Source organism: Apteryx mantelli, chromosome 4 (assembly GCF_036417845.1).
Source record: "Apteryx mantelli isolate bAptMan1 chromosome 4, bAptMan1.hap1, whole genome shotgun sequence".
NCBI classification, from domain to species: domain Eukaryota; kingdom Metazoa; phylum Chordata; class Aves; order Apterygiformes; family Apterygidae; genus Apteryx; species Apteryx mantelli.
Genome location: NC_089981.1, coordinates 18399655 through 18426652, shown reverse-complemented (window position 1 = coordinate 18426652; position 26998 = coordinate 18399655). Strand labels below are relative to the sequence as shown.

General features: G+C 50.8%; 1 protein-coding gene across 1 annotated transcript in view; it reads right to left on the bottom strand.

Moving 5' to 3' along the window:
* The window catches only part of CCDC9B (coiled-coil domain containing 9B), a 60799-nt gene extending 41176 nt beyond the window's left edge, over positions 1-19623 (bottom strand). Inside the window, exons 1-6 of the mRNA XM_067295275.1 lie at positions 19551-19623; positions 8598-8635; positions 4437-4550; positions 2454-2558; positions 1551-1613; positions 1001-1162 (exon numbers count right to left, since the gene is read on the bottom strand). Coding sequence (XP_067151376.1) covers positions 1001-1162; positions 1551-1613; positions 2454-2558; positions 4437-4550; positions 8598-8635; positions 19551-19623 — 555 coding nt within the window. The remainder of the gene's footprint in view (positions 1-1000; positions 1163-1550; positions 1614-2453; positions 2559-4436; positions 4551-8597; positions 8636-19550) is intronic.
* Between the last annotated feature and the right edge of the window lie 7375 nt (positions 19624-26998).

Below are 26998 nucleotides of genomic sequence, written 5' to 3'. Positions count from 1 at the left end.
CTCCTACCCCAAAGCACCAGGGGAGCGGTAAAGGTGGGGTTTCACTTCATCAGCCTGGGAAATGTCTTTGGCTTGGACCTACATCCAGAAAAAGCCGCTCTGATTTTGTGGGCCAAGTGTGTTGCTGCGCCAGAGCTAATAGGGGTCCCGGGGGAGCTCGATTTGCTGCCACCATTTCCAGCTTTCTGTCTCCTTCGCATTGGCACCGTCAGCCCAAGGGGGCTGTGCTCCCCTCCGTGTTGCACCTCCAGTTGTCTAACTGGTGTCTTACTAGCGTTAATCAATAAACAGCTATTATTGCCTCACGCATTCAGATTAAATGGCAAAATAACTCCTAACATGTAGGCACTGCCATTAGGACTCTTTGCTCCTTACAGCTAGATGCACAGACTCCATGAGGGTTAAGGGTAGTTCCCTGGTAGGGATGTTCTGGGATTTAAGACATGAAGAAGTAGCTTTTTCAATTACTTCTGCCATTTCTTACCTTTTTTTTTAATTAAGCCTGAATATAATGGGTCTGCTCTGGCATTTGCTGCCCAACCCATTGTCCACTGCAGCAGATATCCATGCCACTCAAGTCTTTATTTTGTCCTTTGGACTTTCTGGAATAGAGCAATTCTGGTGCCTCACCAGGGAGAAATGATGCTGTTTTTACAAGCCAACCATAACTGCCTCTCTGGGAATAGCTGGGGAATAATGCAGCTAAATCTGCCTGAGCTCCTACTTATTTCCTTCCCCTTCCCAGGCTCAGAGATGTAGTTTTATAAACCCACTGGTGGTCTGAGGGCACAATGAGGTGACTGATCTTACAGAAAGGGAACTGGCTCCACGTGGCTGGATGGAGCCGCTGGGAGGTGTAGCAAGGCCCAGGGGCTGATTCCTATGAATGAGATGTAGAAAGGAAAATGCAACCCGAGGTGGAGCCTGGGGATACACTGAAGGATCACGAAACCAGAGAGAAACAGAGCGGGAAGGGGACGATTCCTTAGGAGATACTCACCTTGGCTTTGTTGTCCATGGTAACAGCCAGCTGCATCCTCTTGCCCATCCTGAATGTGAACATATGGTCTGCTTCCTCTTCCTCCTCTTCCTCACTGCCAACGTCAAACCCAGGGCTTGTAGGACAGGGGCTCCCCCATTTCTCGCTCACCACCCTTTTGTCCTGGAAAACGAAGCCCTCGCGTTAGCAAATACGGGCCCCTTGGCTCGTTTCCCTTCCCCAAACACCCCTGAGCGTGAGCAGGGGAGGGCAGCTAGGGAAAGGGCAGGCCTGGCCTTGAGGAAGCTTTCTGCGCATGACGCGGTGCCCTGATGTTCCTGCAGAACAAGGGGCCCTTTGTCTGCTCAGCAGTGAAACCCACAGTTACAGTGGGTCTGGAAAATCCTTTGCACTTACAAATCTGACATTTCAGGCTAAAATGTCAGGGTCTGGGGAAACAAATGTCAGCATCATCTCTTTTTGCAGCACTCTGAGTTAACATGGGGAAGCCTAAATCCTGGTGGAGATTGCCTGGGAAGCCAAGGAGATGGCTCCTGAGGGTCGTGCTCACCATCGAGAGGGCTGGGCTATCTTGTCCATAGTGTTCAGTCTGGGTAATTGCATCTTTCAGGTCCTGTACGAGAGAAAAATGTGTGCAACAATGCACCTCTGGAGAAAAGCAAGGGCCAGTGCATGGCTGAGGAGTGGGCAATGCGCTAGCTTGGGTCTAACAGCCAGTAGTGCCGACTCTGCGTGGAAGAAAGGGGAGCTGGTCCAGCCAGCGCTGCGCTCACTCCGGCCTGGGGCTTCACCCAGGACTTAAAGCAGGACTGGTTCTGGCGATTTAGCAGGCCCCACGCTGTCAGGAGGGGTGGACGGGGTGTGAATCCCCTCCTCTCTGATCCTGCTGTGCATGAACAGGGAGGCTGGTCAGACACAGATCTAATTAATTCCCTTCTTCCGTGCAGTTAGGAAGGGATCCTCAGTCGGCCGGGACTTGCAGCATTTGTCCCAGTTGTGGGAATCCCCAAAGAGACCAAGGGCTACTTGCTCTGCTCATTCACAGAGCCTAAGGAGACCATGACTTTGCCTGGCCTACAGGCCCACCAAAGGCATTCTTGATGCCTCCAACGGCAAAGATATACCTGATGCATTCTGCCTACCTATTTGCAGTGACGTTTGCACCTGGGGCCCATCCAGGGCCACGTGGGCCTGTTCACACATTCGTTTACCTGCCTGTTCATACTGTGTGCTTGGGCATGGCTGGAAATTTGTTTGTGTGGATCAGCTAACATCAGTTTGGGCACACATCTCTGCAGAGCTTTTACATCCTTCTGGGAGGGTTTGGGAGCTATGTCCAATGCAGGAAGGGGCTTTGCTGTGGGAGCTATCTCCACCAGAGATGCCGTTTTGAACTTGCTGGAGTAGAACTCAAGTGAGAGGTGACTGGTGGTGAAGGGGAGGCAGCACTTACGTTGTGAGCCTTGGTGATGGTAATAGTGAGCCCATCTTGCTTGGGTCTTCTGGAGGTCACAGCCATTCCTTCCTGCTCAGCTCGTTTTTTGTCCTCCTCTATTTCCTGAAACAGAAATGTCCTTACCATCAGATCCTAGGAGCAAAGGGCTGAAGGGACTGGGTTTAAATTCAGCCGTCTCGGGAAGAGGCAGCCCTTGAACTCTTCAGGCACCCAGGTATGGACACACACGCGCACCAGAGCCAACAGTAGAAGCCACCAAAACACAAACCAGTGGACTTTGGAGCTCACCAGTGCTCACCAGTACTTGGCTATCTACAGACATTGTCCACGTTCCTGCTTAGGATTTGTCCTGGAGAATGCATGGAGCCATCTCCATGTCTGAAAGACGGCACAATGACTTGTGTTCTGTCACTATGCCCCGGAAGAGGTTGTGTTTCCAGGCAGCTGTGACCTGCCTCACTCATCCCTCCATCACAGGCATCTTAGCACATCTCCTGTTGACTCGGGGTGCTGTTGTCTCAGCATACGCAATGGGAAGTAAGCAAAGAGTATGGGGGTCCTTTCCTGAGAGGCAGGGAGTATGATAGATTTAAGGTTTGGGAAAGATTCGGATGGGGCATGTGGAGAGGCTGGGAGACACACCAGGCCTGCAGAAAGGGATGGCCATGCATGAAAGCTACGGTCCCTGTTGCTGGTACAGGGCTGGGGCACCATCACTGGCTAAGGAAAGGTGGCTGGGACTTGCATATCTACTAGGCAGCTTCTTCTAGAAGCCAAGCGGTGGTGGCGGGTGGTTAGCATTTGATATGAGGGTAGGAGTTCCTCTCCCCTGACTGCCTGTGGTGTTCAATCCTTCCCATAGCTTTCCATCAGGCACCAATTTTTTTGCAGCCACCAGAAAAGGTAAGGTTCAACATGGCTGTTTAGGTATCATAGGAAATGTCTTCTGAGCAAGACCCAGCACAGAGGGCCCCTCAGTCTTTCAGCTCTGGATCCAAAGCACAAAGTGTGCTCTGGGTTTTCAGCGTGGCTCTTTGCTGAACTCCAGACTGCCTGCCCAGCGGGCAAACGTCAGACAGCCCCCAAAGCCAAGTGGTCTCGGGCACGTATAGGAGAATATCGCAGACAGGTCAAGGGGGACCTTCTGCCAGGATTACCTTCCGGTTGTCCTACTGAGCACTCTGTGCTGCCTTGTGCAGACACTCATGAAGAAGGGCAGATGAGCCCCCAGAGAGCTCCAGGTTACCATAATGTTTCCCAAACTAGCCCATACAAGACAGGCCAGCATCTCCTGCAGGCCTTTAGGTAGACTTGCTTGGCTAAAGCAGATTAATCCAGGCCCACAAAAAAGAAGTGTAGCTGGAGTGCTTCTTTCTAACTCAGAGGGCAAGGCTGAAGTAAGCGAGGGGCTGCTAAAGCCCTGATTTGCCTTTGTTGTTCTTTTTCCCTGGAATCCCTTCTGGATCTCTCTGTGCTCCACAGAAACACTGGGATGAGCCAGGGAAGAGCCTCAGCCCATGCTGTTGCCCTGGGAAGGGTGAGTGTCCCTCACGGGCAAGATCGGGCCGGCAGATGTCTTGGGGATGTAACCTCCTACTGTGAGGACCTGCATCTGTGAGAATAAGCATGAGGCCCCAGAAAGCAGAGATGGGGAAGAAGCCAGGGGAGATGGGAAATAGGAGGTGAAGAGGTGGGAAAGCCCTACGTGGGGGGTGAAGAAATGGTGTGATACATACAGGGGAAGATGGTTGAGCGAGAGGAAACGCTGCAGCAGGAAGGCAAGCGTCAGTACGCCCGGTTTCCAGCATGACTCAGCAGCTGTAGACAAGGATAGAGCTCTGCCCACCTACTCCAAACATTTTCCCACGTGATAATGTTATCTAGCGAAGGCACTCCTACACCACTGACCAGTTTCTTCACACTGTGAGCTGTGAGGACTCCAAAACAGGGCTGAGGAAGACGAGAACCAGGCAGGCTTACCTGATACCTTCGTATGAGCGCTTCATTCTTTTTCCGCAAAGCCAGGATTTTCTTATCAAGTTCAACATCTTTCTGCTCTTTCTTCCTTAGTACAGCATCGTCCACAGCGGCATCCTGGGAATGGAAGGAGGAAAGCTTTTCTCAGTCATGGTCTACCACCAACAAGACACAAGCCTGCTCCTTCTGCTCAGACCAGCTGGGTAGGGGGGAAAAGTGAAGGAGTCTTTCCCTATGATTTCTCCCCCTGGACCTCCATAAAAAGGATGCTGACTCTTGTAAGTTGAATTCTTCCTCACAGAACTGACCTGTTTTTACAGTTTTTGTTCAGCATTGAGGTAATTTCAGTGAAAAAATGGCGGTCAACTCTGTTGGCCATCAGTAGGCTCCAGAATTAACATACTTTTTAGCTGCAAGAAGTAGGTGACACCCCTCGCTACTGTTGCTTCAGGTGTTCTCAGGCATATGCAGTGCCCTCCATTTATATTCAGAGAACACCTTGGTAACCACAGAGGATAACGAACCTGATTTTTTAAAATTCTACTGACAGCTACGTCTAGAGAAAATGAACGCTGATGGGTATCAACTCACTGTAGCACGTTGACTTGTATTGTCTGGACTCTGCTTGCTGTTTGCATGAAGAGCAAGGTGGCCAGGCTGAGATCTCCTAGGTGCTACAGGTTTATTTTTAAATAGTGTTTTTGTGCTCCTTATCAGCATGGCATCTGCATGCTGCAGAGATCTCATATTCCCCCTTCTCTGCTCCCACTGAGATCTGGGTAAGACAAAGCAAGGCTGGGGAGGGGAGGAAAGACAACACGAGGTCCATGGGCATGCGCTGCATGCCTGGATATCTATTTTGCTGCCACTGCAACTCTGAACCCCCCCCCCAGGCTGTCCCCAGCTTGCCTGCTTTGCCATTTGGTTCTGCGCAGAAAATCTGCCGTACAAGCATCGCACCCACACTAGGTTGCTATATGGGATGCTTATTGCCCACAGTGTAGGGAAGGTCTGGAGCAACCGAGGAGCAAATGTAACAAAACCATCACACATCTCGCTAGTGTTAGCTGTTGCTCCCATGGGCGACTCTCACAGTTGCGTGCCCGTGAAGCGCAAACAGCCAGCACGTGGCAGAGAGACGTGCTGGCAGTCCCAAAGGCTGGCAAAGAGGTCACCGCGCCACCGACGCCACCGCTGACCTGGAGGCACCCCGGGCGACACCCTCCTGGGGACTCGCACTGTTCCTGCAGAGCACAGGGGCCTGCCCAGATGTTGATCCCAAGAGCCCTCTTGGCCTCACGCTTGCCCAGGGCCTGCCATAGCCACCCAGGCCACCATCAGACCCTGCTCCAGGCACCTCAACTCAGAGCAAGGCCCCGTGCCCCCCTAAAGCATCTCCCCCGCCACTGCATACTGTGTCACATTCAAGTGGGGTTTTGCAGGGGATGCTTTTGCTTTTTTTAAGTGCCGACAAACACAGTCCTCCTCAAGCTGAGCAAACGTACTGTGAGAAAGCCGAGGCTTGAAGGCAAAGGGAGTAAAACCACACAGGAGCCCGATGCTGCAGCCCAGGGAAGGGAAAGCCTTTGATCCTGGTCCATGTTCCCAGCTGTTTGTTCACTTTATCCAGTGACTTACAGGGGCTCCTGAAGACATAGGGGTCTACAGCATGCCCATACGACAAACTCAGGTGCTGTGAACCTGACCCTTGATGTCTCGTGTCTCATGCAGTGGAGCTGTTAATTTTTTCCTGGGGTGGGAAGTGCACAGAAATATCCTGCCCATTTGAAAGAGCAGGATTTTAAATAAACTCCAAGATTTACCGCTTTGTAGGCACTGATAATACCGGAAGGTTTTCAGCTAGCTGGGAGGTAGACGCCAAGTAAGAACATAGGTGCATTTGATCCGCTGGCTCTTTGGTAGGAGCCAGGCTGCGGTTTTGTTCTGTATTTACGGAGCACCTAGCGCAACAGGCCAGCATCAGCAGCCTGGGCTCCTGGGTGCCTAGAGCAACGCAAAAAAATAATACTAGGGGAATTCAGCCAGGGGTTAGCAGCACCGCTCTTCCAAAAGTGCAGGTGGCTCCCGGGAACCAGGCCTGCAAATCATCTGTTGGGTGCATGGCCTAGCCTTCAAGGGATGAGATCCAGCTGCTGAATCACCGCATCGCCCTGCAATGCTAGGTATTCCTCGCAATGGCCTCGCATGAAAAACAGAGCTAACCACATTTCAGTTCTGATCGGGCCCATCTCTGGCCCCCTGTGGACCTTTGCTCAGAGAACGGGGCTGTGGACAGAGGGAGAAGTCTGCCTATATCATGTTCTTTGGAGAAAGGGGAAAAGGTGGAAAATGTGACGCCATTGAGGTGAAAGAGGTGGACGCTATCAGAAAGCAGAGACGGGAAAGGCAGCAGAACCGGTTTGCTAAAACAGACCTCGCATCCTGCATAAGTGCATCTTCATTCACGTCACGACCGGCCACCAGTCAACGGAGGGATATTTTATCAGTCCTGCTGTAACAACCCTTGCCGAGGGCCCTGCTGCAGGGCTAGAGGAATACCTTCGCATTCAGGTGGAAGGATACGGACATTTAAAGCACCTCCCCAAATTCTCCTGCTGGACAATGAGATTTTGTTCAGGTCTGCGGGAGAATGAAACCTGCTTTTCCCTTGCCATCCACCAGCCGGGTGCACAGCAGGTGCCTAGCTTGTCTCTGTGGGTGGATACGCTTCCAGGGCCGGTTCGCAAGGCCGATCAAAGCCGGATTCAGCATTTACCTGACGAGACGCTGTTCCGCGAGCGCTAAATTGGCAGGTTCGGCCAGGTGGGAGCCGAGCCGAGCGCCGGGGTGCGGGCTGCTTGAGGGTGGGATCAAAGGGGTGCGTGCCCTCAAACACACCCCTCTCACCCTCGCCTCCCTTTGAACGGGGACCGACAGAGCCGCCTGCCCGAGAAGAACTTAAAAAATCCCTGCGCTGACTGCACTTGCGCTCTTTGCAAACAGGAAAGACGGAAAAGACCCGCCGGGTCATCCTCCCTCTCCGTGCGAGACCCGCACGTTTGTCAGCATTTTGTCTACAGTCGCGGCAGCGCTAGTGGCGGCAGGGTGGGGTGAGGGGGGGGTCTTACCATTCCCGGCTGGAAACAACTCACTGGAAGGAAAGTTTTGCTGGTACTCAGCGCTCCTCCTCCCCTGGATTAATGAAGCCATTAATGTGCATTCGCCGCGGCGCGCTCTGCTTCCCCGTGCGCCGGGGAGCTGCGGCGGGGGGGGGGGGTCTCCTCTGCCGCCCGTGCCGGGGCCGAGGCCGACGCTGGGGATGCAAAGCGGCTCCGCGGTGCCCTCCCCGGAATAAAGCTCTTCCGGGGAGCCGAGGCGCCCGTATGTCCCGGCGACGGGGGCAGGCGGGTTATAAATGGCTCTGGCGGCGCGGACGTGCGCTGGCTGTGAATCAGCGAGCGGCGGGGGAGCCCCCCGCGGCTGCCGGGCGCCGAGGCAGAGCCCCGGGGCCGCGGGGCGAGAGGCCTCCCCCTGGGGGGCAGCCGGAGGCCGCGGGGGGGGGGGGGAACGGCGAGCGAGCCGCTTTCGCCGCTCGGTTAGACGGCAGCGTCTCGGCTTGTCGCGCCCCCCCCCCCCCGGCTCTGCGCTGGCCCATGGGTGGGCTGCGCAGCCCAGGCGGGGGCCGGGAGGGCGCCTCTTTTCGGGAGCCCCTCCGTGGGCAGGGGTTTTCCGCATCCTTCCGCGACCATCCGCTTCTCCATCGAGACCTCGGAGAGCGGCGAGGAGGAAGGTGGCGGGGGGGGGGAGGAAGAGGAGCGGGGCCCTTCACCAGCGCTCCTCGGCGCACGAAACGCATCAGAAATACCCGAAATAGCCTCTGGCTCGACAGCGGCAGCCGAACCCCCTTGCCGGGATAGGGAGTATCCAGCATTCCCTGTTTATCATCCCTCTCCCCGCTTCGGTCTCCCACTCTCCCGGGAAGCACGGCGCCCTGAGCCGGCCCCTGCGATGGGCACAGCATACCCCGAAGGCCCCTCCGCCGCCGCCTCCCCCCGGCCGCCCAAAGGCCACCGCGGAGCGAACAACGGCCTTTTGGGGCCAGGACCCCCCCGCTAACCCGGTGCCCCGCGCCCCCCCCCCCCCTTCCCCGGGCCCGGCACTCACGGCTCGGTGCATGTCGGACGGCGGATGCCAGCGCAGCGCTTAGCCGCGGCGAGCCATCAGACGGCCCTTCGCGCAGCACACGAGATCATGTTTTGATTACAAAAGCCTCGCCCGGGCTCCCGGCCAAGAGCGCCGGCTGCCTCATATAACAAGCGCGGACAGGGCTTTCCAGTGCCTGTGTCCTCCCCTCCGATCTCGCTCTTTTTTTTTTAAAAGAAACACTCCCCCTTTCCTCCCCCCCCCCCAGCCCCCAACCCCGGTCTCCCTTCAGCTTCCTGATGCCACGAGCTCCCCGGGCAAAGTGGGAAAAGCCGTGGCGAACAATGCAAAATGGGAGCCGCAAGTGGCTTGGCTTGGCGCCGTGGCCGTCCGTGGGCTCGCGCCGCCTGTTAGGCGCGCCTGGCGGGGCGGCGGGAAAATATCTTCGGGGGTCCCAAAGGTCTCGCCTGGGGCTGTTGTCGGAAATCGGCTGCCGGCCCTGCCTCGCGCGGTGTTGGTTTTCGGGGCTCTCTGGCAATGCTGTCCCTGCTCTTAAAACATGCCTTTCATCCAGGCAGGCTTTCAGAAAGCAGGCAGCATTGGGCAGAAACATGCCTGACGCCAAATTCTTTGGTCAAATTTAAGAGCAAAGGTGAGAACAGAGCGGCCCGTGGAGGGCCCAGGAGCCGGGAGGGCCCTTTCCTCATTGCATCGTCCCTGGGTGCAAACGGTTGCTTCCAAGTCTCCACAGCCAGGACCCCAACGTGCCATCCGGGAGTTCAAGGTGGGGAGAAGCCAGAGGCATCCCTCACCCTCCAAGTGCTCCGAGGCAAATAAATAGGAGACGGGAGTGCTTGCGGGGAGGATTTTGTTGCACAAGGACCACCACACACACCCAACCTTAACATAATGCAGCCCCCCACTCTGTTAAGATGTTTTAACCCTAAAAAGGAGAAGACCTGCTGCTACTACCTATCCCCTCTAACATCTCAGAGCAGGCCAGCAGCTCCCAAAGTCAAAAAGGGAATATGAGTCATTGGCTTGCTCTCACCAGTAGCTCAATCCCAAATCCACCACAGTTCTAAGGAAGCCTCCAAAAGACTTTGAGGGACTTTCAATCCGACCCTTCCTCTGTGCGTAATTATAACTATTGGGGATCAAAGCTGAGGCATGAAAAGAGCTGGAAGCACAGCCTAGTAAAAGCGCTTAGAGGGAAAGACTGACCCATATTAATCAGTAGCTACTCAAATGTATGGTAAAAGGAAATAGAAACCATTCCCCGGGCAGTGCCTCTGGATTCAGGCTTTAGGAAGAAAATGAAGACTCTGCTGTGGATGGAAACTTGGAAGAACAACACAAGAACTTTTGCCCAAGTGCTCTGCAAGAGGTTTGTGAGACGTTTGCAAGACAAGCCCATGCAGGAGGTTTGGAGCCATCTGGAGCCTTTCCTTGCCCTGGAAACCCACCTGAAGTGTGGGGAGGATGGTGCTGCCATGGGTTTCCAGGGGAGCACAGTCTCTTGTGAGGGTGGAGTGGTGACCCATCTCAATGTGCTGGTGATTGGAGGGACAGTAATAGCCCTGGGAGCTGCTGCTGGGCTGAGTAAGGGAGTCAATGATCATGGAAACATTTTTTCTAGCGCCAGGGCATTAGCCTATTTGTACGGTGGCCACGTTTTGGGCTCGAGGAGTCTGTGCACATGGCCAACATCTGTGTCCAGGTTAACGCAGAGACCCACACCTTTAGCCCAGATACCAAGGCCTGTCTCTTTGCACGAGGCAGGGTAAAAGCTATGCACAGCAGGGCCCATGGTGCTACCCGTGACACACAGGAGCTCAGGGTGCATGTCATGCTCAAGTTGTCAGAGCTGGAGCTAAGTGCTCACAAGAGGTTTCCACAGACCGTGGCATCCCATGTTCCTGCTGTTCCTGCTGGTGTGGACAAGCTCTTCCAGTGATGAGCAGTGCCATAAGCAGGCATGGAGAGCCCCAGAATATCCTTTGATAATTTCTCTGGAGAGCTGCAGTTTCCTCCAGGGCAGCGTCGGCTACTCCACTGCCTGAGATTTCTCAGCTGAGATTTCTCAGCTGTCCTTTACCATGTCTGAGTGGCATAAATGACAGGCATTTACTTTTGCATGATCATCCAAGATGGATGAGGAGATGAATGATCAGTTAACGCTGTGGACACAGAAACCCAGGGGCAAAAGGGCCCAGTCAAAGGAGCAGCATCTGCAGCTTCAGCAATGGGACTGAACAGGCTGTTTTGGGGACCTGTTTGTGCTCTTGGGACTCTCATGGGATATAGAAAGCAGAACCTTATAAATGTAATGAGATTTATGGGGTTATACACATATACATTCATTTGTATATGCATAGTGTCCTGGCCAGAAAAGGCTGCAATACCACCAGGGCTGTCCTCAACTGAGGGCTTGTCCTGAACTGTTGGAGACTCTTTGCTCCTAAGTGCAGTGTCGTTCCTGAGATTAATGCTGCTTTCCCACTGGGTCGGTGCCTACCTCAAGATAAAAGCGATCCTCCAGGTCCATGGTCCCAGCTCTGGGGACCAGTGAGGCCCAAAGGCCTGCCACCTGGCAAGGAGACAAGCCAGAGGTGGTTCCCAGTCTCCTTCTCCAGTGAGAAGGACATACTGGACACCTGACATTTTGTGGATACGTCTTATCCTGCAGGACCTCGGGACAGTCTGAAACCTGTTCACATGAGCACCGCCACCTTGGTGGCTCAAATACATAAACACTGCTCTTCAAGGCAGTTGGTGGCAGCTATTTCCTGGCATGTAGCAAGTATATATTACATCCCTATTACATCCCAACAACATTTGGAGAAACCAGCTTAATTACTCACCCAGGAATTTGTCCACCACGCCCACGCTAATATCTTTATTCTAAAATTGCCAGAAGACCTTTAATAAGCAGGATGGCCTAATTCTGAGCTCCTTATTCTCTAGCTGGGTGCTGTGAAGTCTCTCCCTGGCTTGTCTCCCTGAGAGCACAAGTGACCATCCCTGACAGGCACCTCCAAGTGTCTTGCTTCGGGACACAGCATTCAGCAGCTTGCAAGAAATACCAATATCACACCACACTTGACTTGAGAGTCTATCTGACTTCCCTCTGTCTCTCTGCTTTCCAGAAAGACTCACTGGAAGAAGGTGATCCCTCAATAAACCTGAAGCTGACTGCCCCGAAAAGCATTTCTGGCATCCCTTTATCAGTCCTTCCTCAAGTAGAAACTGCCTTGGTTTGAAGCCCTCCTTCCTACTCCTTTTGCAGTCTGTGAAAAGCCCTCCAAAGCCACTCAGTCCCATGCTGCCACTTTTCCCGAGTGCACTTCACCCATCTTCAGGCCTGGCTCCCTTCCACTTTTTGCATGACCACTATTTAGTCAACAGATGGCACTCGGTAACTGCTGGGAGAAGCTGGGAGCCAGCTGCCAAAAAGCCCACTTTTCAGAGCTTAAATTCTGGCTGAATTGGGAGGTTGCTTTTACATCATCTATTGGGATTGCAGATAAACTGCGTGGCCCAGTTTAAGAGGTGCTTCTGCCATATGCAGCAATGAACTCACAGATCATGTTCCCCAAGGGTCCTGAGCCGAGTGAGCAAGCCTTCTCCTGGCCTGTTGGACGAAGGGAGGAATGGAAACATGCAGTATATCAAAGAACAGGTCTAGAAGCACGTTTTGTATCAACCTCAGAGCAAACTTCCCTGTAACAAGAAAATTCTTCCTTTGCCTCCCTTGCTTACTCCCCTGTCCAGTCCTTTGGCCAGCTGGAACTACAGGATAAAAAGGTATTTGAGGCATTGCCTCAAGCCAGCCAGAGGAAAGGTCAGCATATTCCTTGAACCAGGAGGAGGGATGAGCCAGGAGTCTTAAATGGGCTTTAGCTGGAGAAACTCTTAGGGATCAAAGGACTGCTGAGACATTCATTTTAAAACTTATCAATATACAATTAAAATGAAAACTGCCAAAGCTAGTTAAAGGTTATCATGGCAGTTCAGTCCTGCTTAAAATCAGTGAAGACCATAGCTCTCCCTGTCCATACTAAGGGGTTGCTTCCCAAAGTGATACAAATCCTGGCACCAGTGCAGAAATCCCTCAGAATGTGCAGCAACACTGTTGCCTTTGGAGGACAAGTCTGTCCCCTCTTTTCCCCCTCACTGTGCATCACCCCAGCCTCTGAGTTCTTGTCTCAAGTCCTGTGGGTGAGACTGGTGCTTGCCCGTGTTTAATGCCACTAATGATCCCACGACTTCAGCTGACATTTTCCATTCCTGGAGAAACCTGTAATTCTGGTGCAGGGCCTCCAAAGTAATTATAAACTGGGTGAATGATAAGAAGGTTCCTGTTAGCTCTTCTCACTTCCAAATATGCACAGCAGGGCCAAATACAGGTTCGCTAAGCTGATTTGCTACCCCAGCCTTCAGATATAGGACACAAAATATAACATGGGAAGGGTGCCAGGCTGTGGAAAGTGGCCAGGACAGCCAGTCAGGCAGGTTCTTGTCATCTTTTATGGAAGTGCAATTCTTGTGAAAAGCACGAAGACCACAGACAGCAACTGGTTTGCCCTGGATGAAAGCTGTCATCAACAGGGGCCAAGGGAGGTTCCCCATTCCAGCATGCAGCTTCAGCCCTGATCAAGGAGGAGGAGATGGATCCAGCCCAATGGCCTGTAACTTGTAGTTCTCAAGGGGCAAATGAGTGGGTCAAGAACCAGCACCAGCAATGCAGTTGCTGTTTCTTGACATGCTCATTTGCCTCTTGTGAACTAGGAAGGAACTATGAAGAGCCCAACTCATTTGACACAAGGCTGTTTTGGGTCTACACCAGGGCACCATGACCCACTTTCAGTCTGATGCAGCAAGAAAGAAGCAGCAAACTCAGCTCCCAGCTGAACTGAATGAAAACCTAGCAAACCATTTCACTTCCCTCTGCCAGCAGCACTCAGAAGCAAACTCCAGAAACCAACCTCAGCTCCAGGATCTAAACTGTAGTGAAGATTCTTCATGGACTCCAGTGATGTCACATCACATTGATGCTGCATGGATTTGGTTGGGGGTCAGCTCGCGGGGAGATGGGCTTTTCTTGTGCAGAGTTAAGGTGCAGGAGCTGGTTCAGACAGCAAGCAGAGGGGCCAGCCTGGAAGAGGCACAGAGACACCTGAGAAGGAAGGAGATGAAAAGGAGAGCCAAGGTGGCAATTAAATATTAAAAGACTAGTTCAACAATAATTAATTCTTGGGTGGAGAAAAAGGGTGGAGGTACATGAAGCACTGGCAGACACTTGCTGCACTATGCCTGGCTGGCTGAGTACTGCACTCAAGTGGCAGAAAACTCTTGAAAAATGCAGATAACCCGTCCTCCTTCATGATTGGTGAAGACAAATTAAAACTCCTGCTGGAGACATTGGCTATGATAAGAATTTGAGCCACATTGGCCCTGATACACCCCTTATGCAAGCTGAGGCAGGATGGGTCTTGCCAAGGGCTCAGCCTTGTGTTTCTTTGTGAATGAAGCTGATTCCTCCCATTTTGGACAGATGTTCTTTCTTTCCTACTCTCCCAGCCCCCCCCCTCCCCCCCCCCATCTATGGTTCCCATACATGTGACTCAATTTTCAAAAAGACAAGTACTTGAGAGAGTCTTTTGGGATCTTCTGAAGACTTCACTTGAAACTCAATCGCATTTCCTTCTGGGATGAGGGCCTTCTGTGTACCCTACTCAGTGTTAGGGCTGGAGACTGTGCAAGCAGGGACAACCACAGCAACAGTGGTGAAGTATGGCTTGCCTCTGCTCAGGATCCCCTCCGCCCACCTCTCTCACTGTTTCTGTCAAAAAAAGACCTTAGGGCCATCAGACAAAGTTAGCTGGAGTTCAAAGCAACTAAAGTTTTTTTTCACGCAGCTGTGGAACCCCTTGCTAAAGGACACACGGAGGCAAAAAGTTTACCCAGGTCCAAGAGGAGACCGCACAAATACCTGGAAGAGCACTCCAGAGAGGTTTCCTAGCTGAACGCATTACATCAGGCTCAGAAAATCTGTTGCAAAATACTTGGGGAACCATCATATGTACTTGCCCTGCTCTTCATTTTACCTTGTGCATCCATTTCTGGCCAGTGTGTGAGCCCCTGAGCTAGGCAGCCCTTGATCTGGAGTATGGTCGTTCTGGTGGTGCTTCTGACTCGGTCCCTGCAGTGCAGCTGAACAACACGCTCAGGGCTGGGGGGATAACAGAGCCCAAGCACACAGAATTAGGGTGGGCCAAAATATAGGGTTTAGGGCTGGGTTTGTAAAAAGGAAAAATCCCATCTCCTGTCTACCTGAAATACTGTATTTCCTTCAGTCCCTTGAGAAAGAATTGGTTAAGTAACACCCTTCCTTTGATCTGTTGTTGTTTAAGTCTTTTGATGAAAAAGGTTTGGAATACCTCTTTCTGGAAGTGTCAGCTGAAATATTTTCAGCATTTCTGAAACACGCTTTTTACTGAAAAAATAAAAATTTCAGCAATTTGAGAAATTCTCTCGCTCCCTCCATTCTCCTCATTTGTTCTTGGGCCAAAGCAACTGTTTTTCATCCCCCTGTTTCTCTGAGCCCCCTGAAATGGGATATTGTGGCAAATTTCCTCTCCAGCAAATGAATTGATGGCCCCCTGGATGACAGTGAATCACTGACACTGATGCCATCGGAACAGAAGAGGATGATTCTTGCTGAATGCTGCAAGGCTTGTGGGACTAAGGAGAAGCTGGCATGGGCAGGGATCAGCAGGATACAGCCACCTGCAGTTTTCCTCCCATCGCAGGGGACCAGACTAGCTGTAATCTTGCAGGATCCGGCCATAAAGCTAGTACTTGTGGTATGACTAGGGTTAGGGTTGTTATTATGAAGTGAAAAGGGACAAATTCCCTGTTGAATACAGGATGGAGGGATACTCTCTGGATAATACAGGATACTCTCTGGTTGTGATGGCCCTGGGCAAGTGATGGATTGGGTCTAGACTAGTACTGGTTGCAGTACATATTACATCAATGAAGGCTCAGAGGGCTAAGGAGATTGCTTGTGCCAGCAGCAGTAAGTAGCTTATGGGAGGAAAGTTAATGGTGGCTCTGCTCTGCTCAGCTGTCAAAGCAATGGCCAGGAACAGGGTGGGTGGCTCAGACCCTCAAGGATGGGACATCCTGATCTTTTACTGGGATCTGCCAGTCCCACGCAGGCAGGAGATTTTGCTCTGGCAGAGGAGAAGGCCTTGTTGTTAGCACTTACAGAGGTATCAAGGCACTACATTAAACAACCAGAATTAGGGTTGTGTTTCAGAGTAGCTCTTCTGTCCTTCATTGTGCCAGATCCTATTCCCAACTTCAGCTTCAATTGTAGCCTTCACAACAGCCCAGAAACCTACCAGAACCACCAAACTGATTATAGAGAAGTCACCCCTGCTAGCACTAGCTTTCTACTGGTTCCAGGAGGCTGTACAGGAGCCAGCACAGCACCTACTCCTCATTGTCCCAGAGCCAGGCAGAAGGACTGATCAACCCCACCATCTGCCCCCATCTAGACCTGGTGACCTGCAACGACCTGGCAGCAGAGCTTGCTCTTTTCTCTCTTCTGTCCCTTGCTAACCCCAACATAACCCTAGCTTTAACCCCTGTGCAGGTCGTGAAAGTCACCCTGGCTGTCTGAAAGGCTCAGTCTTCTACGGTGAGGTCTCAGGCTGCCAGTGCTCACTAGCCCAGTGTTAACCATGGTGTGAAGGAAATGTTGGGGCTGTGCATGGGCCATGAAGGACTGAGGAGACTGATTTATCAGGGGTTACAGCAAGGCCCATGGAATTCCTAGAGCAAAAGGACGGCCTGAGGAGGGAGGGTTCACTGGCAATTTGTAAGGTGAAAGTTGGGGTCACAGTTAGAATTTGGACAGGAGAAACCGAAGTACACAGTGAGCTGGCCCAACAGAGGCAAGGGGCTGATGATTCAGCATGAGCCTGCTATGACTATAGGCCAGGGTTGGAGCTGGGATAGGGACTAAAGTTGCAGGTTGTGCCTGCTAGTCTTCAAGACCATAGAAAGGGAGCTGGAGCTGGCAGAGAGGAAAGTCCTACACCATCAGCAAGGCACTGGGGGCAGGTAATTGGGATGACACAGAAGGCAAGGATTAATTTTGACGTCAGTGTGAGGGTTTTACAGCATATGGAAAAAGCTAAATTTATTGCAAAATGCCGTCATGCTTGAGCAGCTAAAGGGTCACTGACCAGAGGATGATATTGATGACTCACTGACAGATTGTGACACCAACTGAGATTTGTACTGGCACCAGCAACAATGAACTATGATGACTTTCCTGGCATAGATTTACCAAGAAGAGTGAGGGCTTCTGCCCCACTCTGTGAGCCCTTTCCCCCTCCCTTGCCTGGCTGTGGCTGTGTTAGCTCACACACTGGGATTGCAGGGCTGTGCTGTGGTTTCTCTTGGCACCTCTGAGGGTAGAAACCAGCTTTGCTCCAGCTGCCATGCTGCCATCCCAACCCAATGCAGCGGCTGTGCAGCCCCCGAGAAGGGCAAAGGAGGTGCCACCACTCTTGGATCGAGCATGTCGTGGTTTACAAGCATCAGCTCTGGGAGAGGGATGCTTTTGCTACAGACTCACAATACAAAAAAACACTTGTCAGGTGGAACGGGAACATGTCCTTGGCAAATCTGGAATATTCACATTTCACAGGCATTGCAGCACTGCTTAGACTCATCAAGACAAAGAATGCCATAATAAGGTTATAAAATAAAAAGCCTGTGTTCTCCTCATGTTAAAACTTCTTGGCCAATACCACTGGTCATTCAACTGATTTTTTTCCCCCAGAATGGACAGAGTCAGAGAGGCTGAGACTTCTGAATTTCTCTTCCCAGTAAACCCATTAGCAGTGTCCTCACAAACCCAGTGGAGGGAGGTGCAGGAAAAGCCGATGCTGGCCTGGAGTGGCTGCGCAGCCCTGCCTGAAGAGCCAGAGTCGCATTTGAAAAAGGGATTTATTGGTAGCAATCCAGTGGTGGAGGAGTCCGTGCAAAACTAACGCCCCATCTTGGACCAGCACAGCAGAGGCTTCAGAGTGCCATGGAGATGAGGAATGGGTATTTGTGAGACCAGGAGGGAGACAGTAGCACCCAAGGGTGCACCCAAGGGTGCTGCTGCCTTCTCCCCATACCTCCAGGCTAGCTGCAATGCTCGTTCACCGATTCACAGGAAACAAACCCAAATGAGGAAGGGGAGAGCAGGGACCTCTTATATTAGTCTGGCCACACCAGCAAGAGCAACACTATCCCCTCTTGAATGAGCTGGAGCAGGAGGGCAGACAGTTAAATACTACTCTCGCTACCGAAAAATTAGATTAGCAAGGCTGAGAGTCTCCTGGTAACTGACACCCAGGCTGTGTTTGCCAAGTGGTGATAACATGGTCGTGTCAGCCTGCAAAGCTACCAGACAAAGCTCCAGGAACTAGCAGCGCTCGTTACCGCCTGCGAGCAATGCCAGTAATGAAACCTGCTCGCTCAGGAGATAAGGGGCCTCAAGGTCCGGAGGGAGGCGCCGGGGCTGCACGCACCCGGGAACACTGTGCCACTGGCTTTGGAGGTGGCTATATGGAAATATTTTAAATGCTTTTGTCTGCTGACAAGAAAGGCTGTATGCAAAGCAGGGGACTTAAGTCTCCAGGGTGGTATCTACCTTTATCTAACAATACTTCAGGGAACTGGTAATTTTTTTAGAAGAGTTTTTTTTTTTTTTGCATTGGGAAAATATCAGTTCATGAAAACTGATTTTTCATTTGACAAAATGAAAAAAAGACTTTTTTTTCACTTGACAAACTCTGTGTCAGTGAATCTTTTGCTTCAAAAAATTAATATTCTAAAACCTTGGAGCTGTTGCTTTCTGTGTTTTCAAAAGAAATATGGCCTTTTGGTTGTTTGATAATGCTCTGTTTCAAAATGTATTTTTAAAATACCTACATGAACATTCAAGTATGTTCAAAATTAAATAAAGGGTCAACATGAGAGAAAAGCATGCCAAGAGGAATACTTTACCTGACTCCACTTTTTTGGTTTTGCAAAATGCTTTCAGATTTTGACTTTTTTCACCATTTGGGACAGGAAACACTTCCAAATCTGTGCATGGGGAAATATTTCCACCTAGCTTTATTGAATAGGAGTAATTTTGTCTTTCAGTTCATTCCACCTACCTGAAAAATCCCGATACTGAATGCTCCCAAAGCTATGCGAACAAGGTGGTAACAGGTTGCTCGGAAATAGGGAGAGATGATGCTCAGGGCAGCCAAGAGTGCCCAGACGCCCATCTAACCAAAGGGGGCAGGTAGCCACCAATTTAGGAGTGAGAGACAAGTGACAGCAGTAGCAGAGACAGCAGGGGTGGGCGATGGAGAGACATTCACATTTACTGGGGCACGGCAGTGTCTAGAGAAGCCACTGCAACTTCTGTTGTCACTGCGATGAAGAAGCGGATGTCCACCTTCACTGTTGCTGAAAGATGCACTTTGGGACCAGCAGTATGGGACATATCAGTCGAGCAAGCCCTCTCCCTGCTCCTCTTCCCTAGCAGCAGTTCTCCAGCCCCGGGGAATGCTTTCCACATCATGTCAGACAAGTTACTGCCTTCAGCAAGCTGAAAAGACATCAGCCCAAAGCATGGCAGGACTCAAGTGGTGCCAGCTCCAGCAAGGTGCAGGATGGAGGCCATGACTAGTGAAAAGGGAGACCTGCTGATAGCAGAAATGCGCTCATCTCTCATCCGCTTGTTCCTCCACATTGCTCAAAATCCCCCTTGGGTACAAAGCTGCATCATTGCATGGCTTAGAGACCTAAGGTAAGGCCAGGAAATGGTACTGCCCAGTGTGCTCCTTGTCAGGTTTATTATTGACCTGTCCGTCTGCAATGAAAATTTGATGCCTGAGACTCACCCACCTGCGATACTCCCTTGCAGGGGATGCAGGGGAAAATTTGCAGCTTTCTCCTCTACGAGGATGGATAGCGACATGGTAAGTCTTGGCCATGTCCTGCTTCCCCCTACCTCCTCTTACCCAGAGGGTTGTTAAAATGTATTCAGTCTGTGAGTTCATATCTCTTGGCTCTCTTGGGGTTCTTATTATTACTTCAAAAGCTATATGGGCTCTTCATAATCTCCTTCACATTCCCCACAGAAGCTGTGTTGAGCTTGCTGCTCATGGCTTGGAGCCTGGGATAATCAAGGACTGCATTAGCACTTAGTGGTAACAGTGGACAATGTTGGGGATCAACCACCTTCTCAAAACCTTGGTGACCCAGTGCCCCACTGGACACAGTGTGCCATGGCACTTCCTCATGAGTAGCATGTCGGAATGAGTAAAATCTAGGGGAGTAATATCCCGCGGGATTTGAGTCATGTATTGCCCACAGCATCCTCTCCATGCTTTGCAGATCATGTTTTTGCTGCAAATCATGACTAATAGCACACTGGCAAAAATTCACTGTTTCTGAGATGGGCACAGGATGTAGAGAGTGTGGCTAACACCATCCAAGGGCTCTCCTAAGGGCTGAGCCTCTTCCAGATAAGCAGTCTCACACCTTTATTTATTCTCAGGGTTTAAAAAGAGGGAGTTTCACCCATTCAGGCCATTATGATGGCCAGATCTCCTTTCCTACTTCCCCTGCCTTCACAAGCACAGAAAAACCTAAAAGCAATCACTGATACCCCAGAGACTTGGACATTTCAATGCTTGGCTTTTATGCAGCATGGGAGACTTGGTTTCAGTGTCTCCTGAAGAATCAGGCTGCGAATGTGGGTCTGACATGAAACTGCAGGAGCCTGGGAAGGGGATGACTGGTTTTGAAGCGTTGGTTGATCTGGCACGAAAAACCTGGCCGAGTACTGGCAGGACGATGCTGCAAAGGCTGTCTGCAAGATCCTCTGTGCCACTAGAAGTCAGCCATGAGTTTCAAATCTTTTCAAAGCTAAATAAGGTTTTGGGATAGACACAGTTAGTCAAGACATGTTGATATATCCCAGCTTTTTCTCTGACCTTACCCAGGCTGAGAAGTCATCCTCCAAACACTGACAGGGAGCATATTTACCCCCAACAGGATGAAGAAGTCTCAGATGTCTTGGGATGCTCTGAGGGAACTGGCTCACTGTCAATCAGGCTAGGAAATGGTGTGAACATATGGAATGCTTCAGAGCAAATGTGGCTGCAGTGCTAGCACAAGGCACTGCAGAAAATGTACAATATTTCTACAGTGAGATTTTTTTTCCCTGCCAAGACAATGCTGAATTTTGTCTTTAGGAGCTTCCTGCCCCTTTAAACACACTGTGAAGTAATCACACCTCTTACTTGCTTCAGTTTGCACTGTGCCCAGAAACTGTAATTGCCATAAGCCAGACTCACTCAGCAGCAGCACTACCATGGTGGCACAGCTTGCTCCTGTCCCCTGGCCTGGAGGAGAGACAGCAGCAACTGTAACGGGATCAAGGGCAGGAACGGGGCAGCTGCTGGGTGCAAGGATGCACCATGATGTGGGACTGCTCTTTGCCTCTCCCTCCTTCTCCTGGCATCGGGTCAGAGAGCAGGGATGAGCTGCAGGGAGATGGGGTAAATACAAGTCCACGGATGCTGTTAGGCAAAAAGAGATGCCAGCAGGGCTGCCAGTGCTGCCCCCAAACAGGACACCGGAGCATTTCCCTGCTGCTGAGGCGTTCAGCACCCCTGCTCTCACCGCTGCCATTTGGAGCTGTAGCTCCGGAAAGACTGTGGCTCTTTGACAGGTTGCAAAGAGACAACTTGCAAAGAGATCAGAGCACTCGTCTTGAACCTTTGTAAAACTGGCCATTAAAATCACAATGTAAGCCCTTCATTCCTCGATCCCTTTGAAATCCTGTCCCCTTAGGCTGATGCATGCATGCTGCTCCTCCTGGCTGTGTGTGGCGACTGCTTCCTACCAACACAGGTGACTTTGCACAATTTTTGAAAGGCAACAGCTCCTCCAGGCCCACTTAGGAAAGAGTCCCCATCAAATGGCTTCGAACAAGAAACCCTTTTAAAATAAAAAGCAATACTCCATAGCACTGGCCGGCCTCTCTGCCTCTAACTTGCTTTAGCTCTCCCCTCCCCTAACCTAGCCCCAGTGGGATGGGGTACAAGCTCCCATGCCCACGTCATGCAGAGGTTGCATGACTGTATGGCTGTGGCTAGATAGATCGGGGCTAGTTTTGCCCTTGGTCTGGCTTTTTATTTTATTTTATTTTATTTTTATTTTTCCCAGTCTCTTCAGTCACAGGCCCTGGATAAGATCAGCCTTTCCAGACTCACCCTGAGTGGTACACATATAGGAAAGCTTTCACAGGCGAAGCTTTGGCACTTTACAGACTAGCCCTCTGCTTGTTCAGGTAAGTCTTTAAAGCTTTAACCTTGACGAGTGGGTGAACTTGTGTGTGGATGTAAGAGGAGCCTAAGAAAATGGGCACTAAATCCTAGTTTTTCAGTGGTTTTGTTACTAAGACCTCACACCATCAGTGTACTTACAAACCAGAAAAAGGCAAACACAGAGCAGTTACTCTGACTCCATGTAAACGGAGTTGTAAGTAGGTGCCAGATGGTCTCCAGTGAAGGTGAATGTCTGCAGATATGCATGTCCTTCTGGGCCCAATGCATTGCTCATGCTGTGCTGCCAGCACTCTGCAAATCAGACCTGTTCTATGCAGGAGACCAAATATGGATCCAGGCCCTTTTCTTTAGGCACTCAGCTTTGACGTTTTTGGCATGAGTGTCTGCCTAGATGTAAGTGGCTCTTTGGATAAATATGTCTGACTCAGGTCTTGGCATTCAAACTGCGACTAAAGCGCATTTCTATATCTAAATTAAACCCTCCTGACGTTGCAGAAGGTGAGTAGCTACATTCACCTATATTGCTGTTGTAAAATAAGCTCTGTACAGTGAAGGTGAATGGGGCTTGATTTGCTAACACAACGACAGCCTCTCCATGGGCTTGTGTTCTGGCTATGGAAGCAATTTCACTGGCTGAGGCAAAAAGGAGTTTATGAGGCAGAAGAGCCCAGGACTGCTGCTGCTGTAACTGTGGAAATCTTCCAGCATGGGAGGCATGTAGCACACTGCGATTGACTTTGAGGGCTGAAAACCCATGCAATTTTATTGCTATGGTGAGTAGTGACAGGCCAGAGTTCGAACATAGCTGGCTGCAAATCTGAGGGACATTGCACATTGCTTGGAAACCAGCACACTGCTGCAAAGCGAAGCAGTGCATGTAGCCACGGAGCAGGGCTGCACGGTAATGTCCTGCTTTGCCTTGACCACTATAACCCCAAGGGCTCAGCCATCCATGAAACTCGTGACATGAGCAATCTTGTTGAAAAGAGCACTGTCCTCGGCACTGTGGTATTGTCACCACTGCAAGCAGTCAGCTTTGAGAGCAGTTTTCCTGACACCCTGGGTGGCATTGCCTGCAGCAAGAGAGGCAGGGATGCATCCCCATCCAAAGGGACGGATCCAGACCACCCTGCCTCCATCCTGCTGGCCCACACATAGTGGTTAGCCAGGCTTTGCATTGTGGAAGAAAATGGTTCTTTTTCTGGACAGACATTTGGTGAGCAAGAAAGGTAGTCTCAGTTTGAAGAAATGGGCTCATGGGCATCATCTATGGCCTCAAAGCAATTTGGGAGTCCTACTTACCCATCCTTCCAGTTCCTTCTTAGATTTTATTCCTTAAGGGGATGCAATCTTCTTGGGATCAGCACAGCCTCCCTACAAGGCCACTGAGATCTGTTCTATGTCTCAAACTGGTCAAGCATGTAGAGGTCACAGCTTTTAGCTGATTGTGTGTGCTTGTGTGGGGGCAAGAGCCAAGCAGATTTTGCAGAAAGGGACTCCTGGTTTCCAGGACTTCGGCTGCTATAGCTGCTTGTTCCCAGTGCTGCCTGCAGGTGCTTGTGAGTGCCCAAGCAGCAGGTTCAGGCAAAGGTCTAGAAGGAGCTCCTGCTCCCTGCCAGCCTCCTCCTTGGATGTGGATGCCATGGCACAGTTGTAGTTGTATTTGGAGCAGCCTGTTTGTATCTATTGCCAGAAGGACTGCAGGACTTGCCGTTTCGTCCTCTGTGCTGGCACTTGCTGCTCACAAAGCCAGACACACACGGCAGAACAGGGAAGCAGCAGAATGGGGTGTCTGGCCAGAATGGCAAGGGCTTGTTTTGGACCATTACTGTGCAACATGGCTATGCCAGCTGGTGGCGAAATGTCTCAGCCAGCAGATAACCATGTGCTGTGTACACACTGGTGCTGTTTGTTGTGGATCAATTAAACCAGGGAAGCAAAACCCCGTGGATTTGCCCTAATGAGAAGATGTACCAGTGCGCAGGTAACATTTGCATCTCAGTTTCCTGGCCCAGGTGTTTGGGGAATCCACCAAACCACCCAAATCACCCTTTTAGAGCTACAGGGCTCTAAGTGGACTGGGTGCACAGAAAGCCCTGCTTGCATGCCCGCGCAGGGGCCATGGCTGTGATCTCTGCGCACTGCTTTGCTCACAGCTGGGCAGCACTCCATGCGTGCCTCTCCGCTGCAGCATATCCCAGGTTTCCTCTCAGTGACTGATGGAAATACGATGGCCTGTGTTATACCGGGGTGAGGTGATCCTCACAGTTCTCTCTGGTTTTAAAGTCTAACCATGCACACTCATTCACAGCTCGGTGATATTTTTGTGAACTGGAACCTTTTTGCCTACAGCACCTGTCTTGACATTTAGTGGTGTTAGTCATGTGCACATGTAACAGTGGGGCATGAGAAAGAGAGGTTTCTTCAACTGGAGTAAAAACTGCTTCACTTTTTATTCTCTTTGCCAGGTGTTTTACTTGGTTGGTGACCTCTCATATCAAACAACTCATTATGGATTCAGGTAAGGGAACCTTTGGCTGTTATTGGGATGCTCTCAGGTTTTGCCCAAGCCCTGGCTTTCTTTCCCAGACTGCTGATGACACTGTATTTTTCTTTCTATCCTACTCTGAGGGAGCCAGATGTCTGAGAGGGACTGCAAATGAAGAAGAGCACATGTAGCTCCAGGGGTGCTGGGCAGGAAGGGCAGGTGGTGTTGCACATGTATATCATCTTTGCTCACTATGTTATCCCAGTGATGCCACTCAGCATAGTCTCTTTAACTCTTTAACAAACAGTTAAATAGTTCAGAACCACCAAATAGTCTGGGCTGTGGTTCCAAAGGTGGTCAAACCCAGAAGCATCTTCTGCGGGGGCAAAAGGGAGAAACAGATGCTAAAGCCAATATCCAAGACTCAGAATGGCAGGTTGTAGGTTCACTTCTGTAAAAAGAGATGATCAAGGCCTCATATTAAAAGAATATACTCACAAGGTAGCAACAGGGATGCTGGAGGCTCAGCATGGCCCAGGGAACCACAATGTCAGCTCTAGAGCTAGAATTGTCTCGGAACGCAATGCTGCCCCTGTGTAAGTAGCAAAGGTGAGCTACTGGGACGCGTTTGGCTGAATCCTCTAATAGCACAGACAGTCTGTACAGATGTATCCCTGCCTGTTTTCTTCTCCTGACTGTCCACAGACGAATGGGAACAAAAGCAGGAAGGGCAGAACGTAGTGGGGGATGTCTTGTGACAGCTTCAGTGGAGATGAACCGAAGTGATTCAAGCCAAAATAGTCTATGCCAAATGTTAAGAACCAGCCAAGAGACTGCAAACCGGAGCCAGTCCAAGGCTTGGATTGCCACGCTCCAGCACGCTGCCCTGCCTGGACGCTGCGTGCGTCTCGCTGAGCCAGCCACGACTGGTTTGTGAAGTGCTGAGCTCTGCTGATGGGAGTCAGGACATCATGAACCAAGCTAATTTCTGTGTGGGGTAATGTTGATTTACGGTGAAATAAAAGAAATTGTGCTGAAAGTAACTGTTCTAAGATAGGGTGTTGTAGAATGATCCACATTAAACGGCGACTGTAAGGAGACAAAGTAAACCAAATGTATTGGGAAATGCTGAGAGGGGCTCTCAGTCACATCTCCCGACCTGCCAAAGCAAAGCCTTATTCTGCCTTCCTTAGACTTCTCTAAGGAAATGCTTAATCCTAGATCTAAGGCTCAGCAAGCATTTGAAGCTTGGCTTGTGCACATAAGGTCAAAGGGAGCCTTGTTACTGACTTTGGGAGAGTGAGGAATCTCCAAACTTTGGGGAATTTGCACACCTAGCAAGTGAAAAGTAGTGCGAACTTCTAACTCGGACTTCTCTTGAGACAGAGGAGAGCAGGAAGGACAATGCTTTGCTTTTTATTTGTGAAAGCAATGCAAGCGGATGGTGAGCAAGGGGGTTGGGAGAAGCAATAAGTTATGCAAAACAAAGAAGAGATACGCTTCAAATAAAAAGCATATGAAGAGCTCAAATGCAAAGTGATTTCTTACATCTCTTTTGCAGGTCCATCAGCAAAGGTAAGTCTGTCTTCAGTTGCCACAAACACAAATCAGTGTCAAAAGTACTTACCTCTCCTCCCTGGGCTCTGTTACGCAGTCCCCTCGGCAGCCTTCCCACCTGGCCCTGCCGCCTGTGGAGGCAATGAGTACAAAGGAGAGAGGAGATGACTGCCTCCCTGCCTCTCTTGAGGGCAGCGCTTTCTGACCTTTGTCCATTTGTGAACACCTAAGCATTTTCCTAGCAGAGCTGTGGAGCCCTGCTTGGTGAGTTCAAGCCTAGAGACCACAGGCTTGCTATTCTTGGTAGCTTTTCATGAAATGAGGAGTAGTTGATTGGTCCCCTGTGTTTCTCAGAGACACCAGTAGAAAATTGCTGTCTTGGATGATAAAGGGTTTTTTTCAGCATACCAGCTTCATAAACCTGCCTCATCCCTCAGCCATCTCTTTCAGCACCCCCTGTGCCTGTTTATCCCATTCACCTCTTTTTCCTCTCTTCTTTTCCCATGATCTCTGCTTGCCAGCTTCTTTCCCATTTGCACACATATCCATTACTGTCTCTCTGCTTTGTTTTGAACTCCTTAACCTACACCTCTCTTTTTTGCTGTCTTTCCCTTCACTTCTAGTCTTTCTTGTCACCTCTCTCTCCATCCGTCTCCCTCACTCTCCTCCACCTTCCTTCATGCTGGAGGGACAATGGGCACCAGCTGGATCCCATTGGTCTGATGCTCTAGCAGGCCTCGGAAGTGGGCTCGGCTGGGTTGCCATGGCAAAGAGCCAGCTCCCGTGCTGCTGAAGAGCAAAAGAAAGCCAACATGCGACTTACCAACCAACCGCTCCAGCCCTGGCCATTTGAAAACAGCTCCGAGAGGGACATGTGCAGACCCACTAACAGCTTCGTGCAGCCATTATCAGCAGCTATGAGCCGTGCAGAGGGCTCTGTGCAAGGGCTG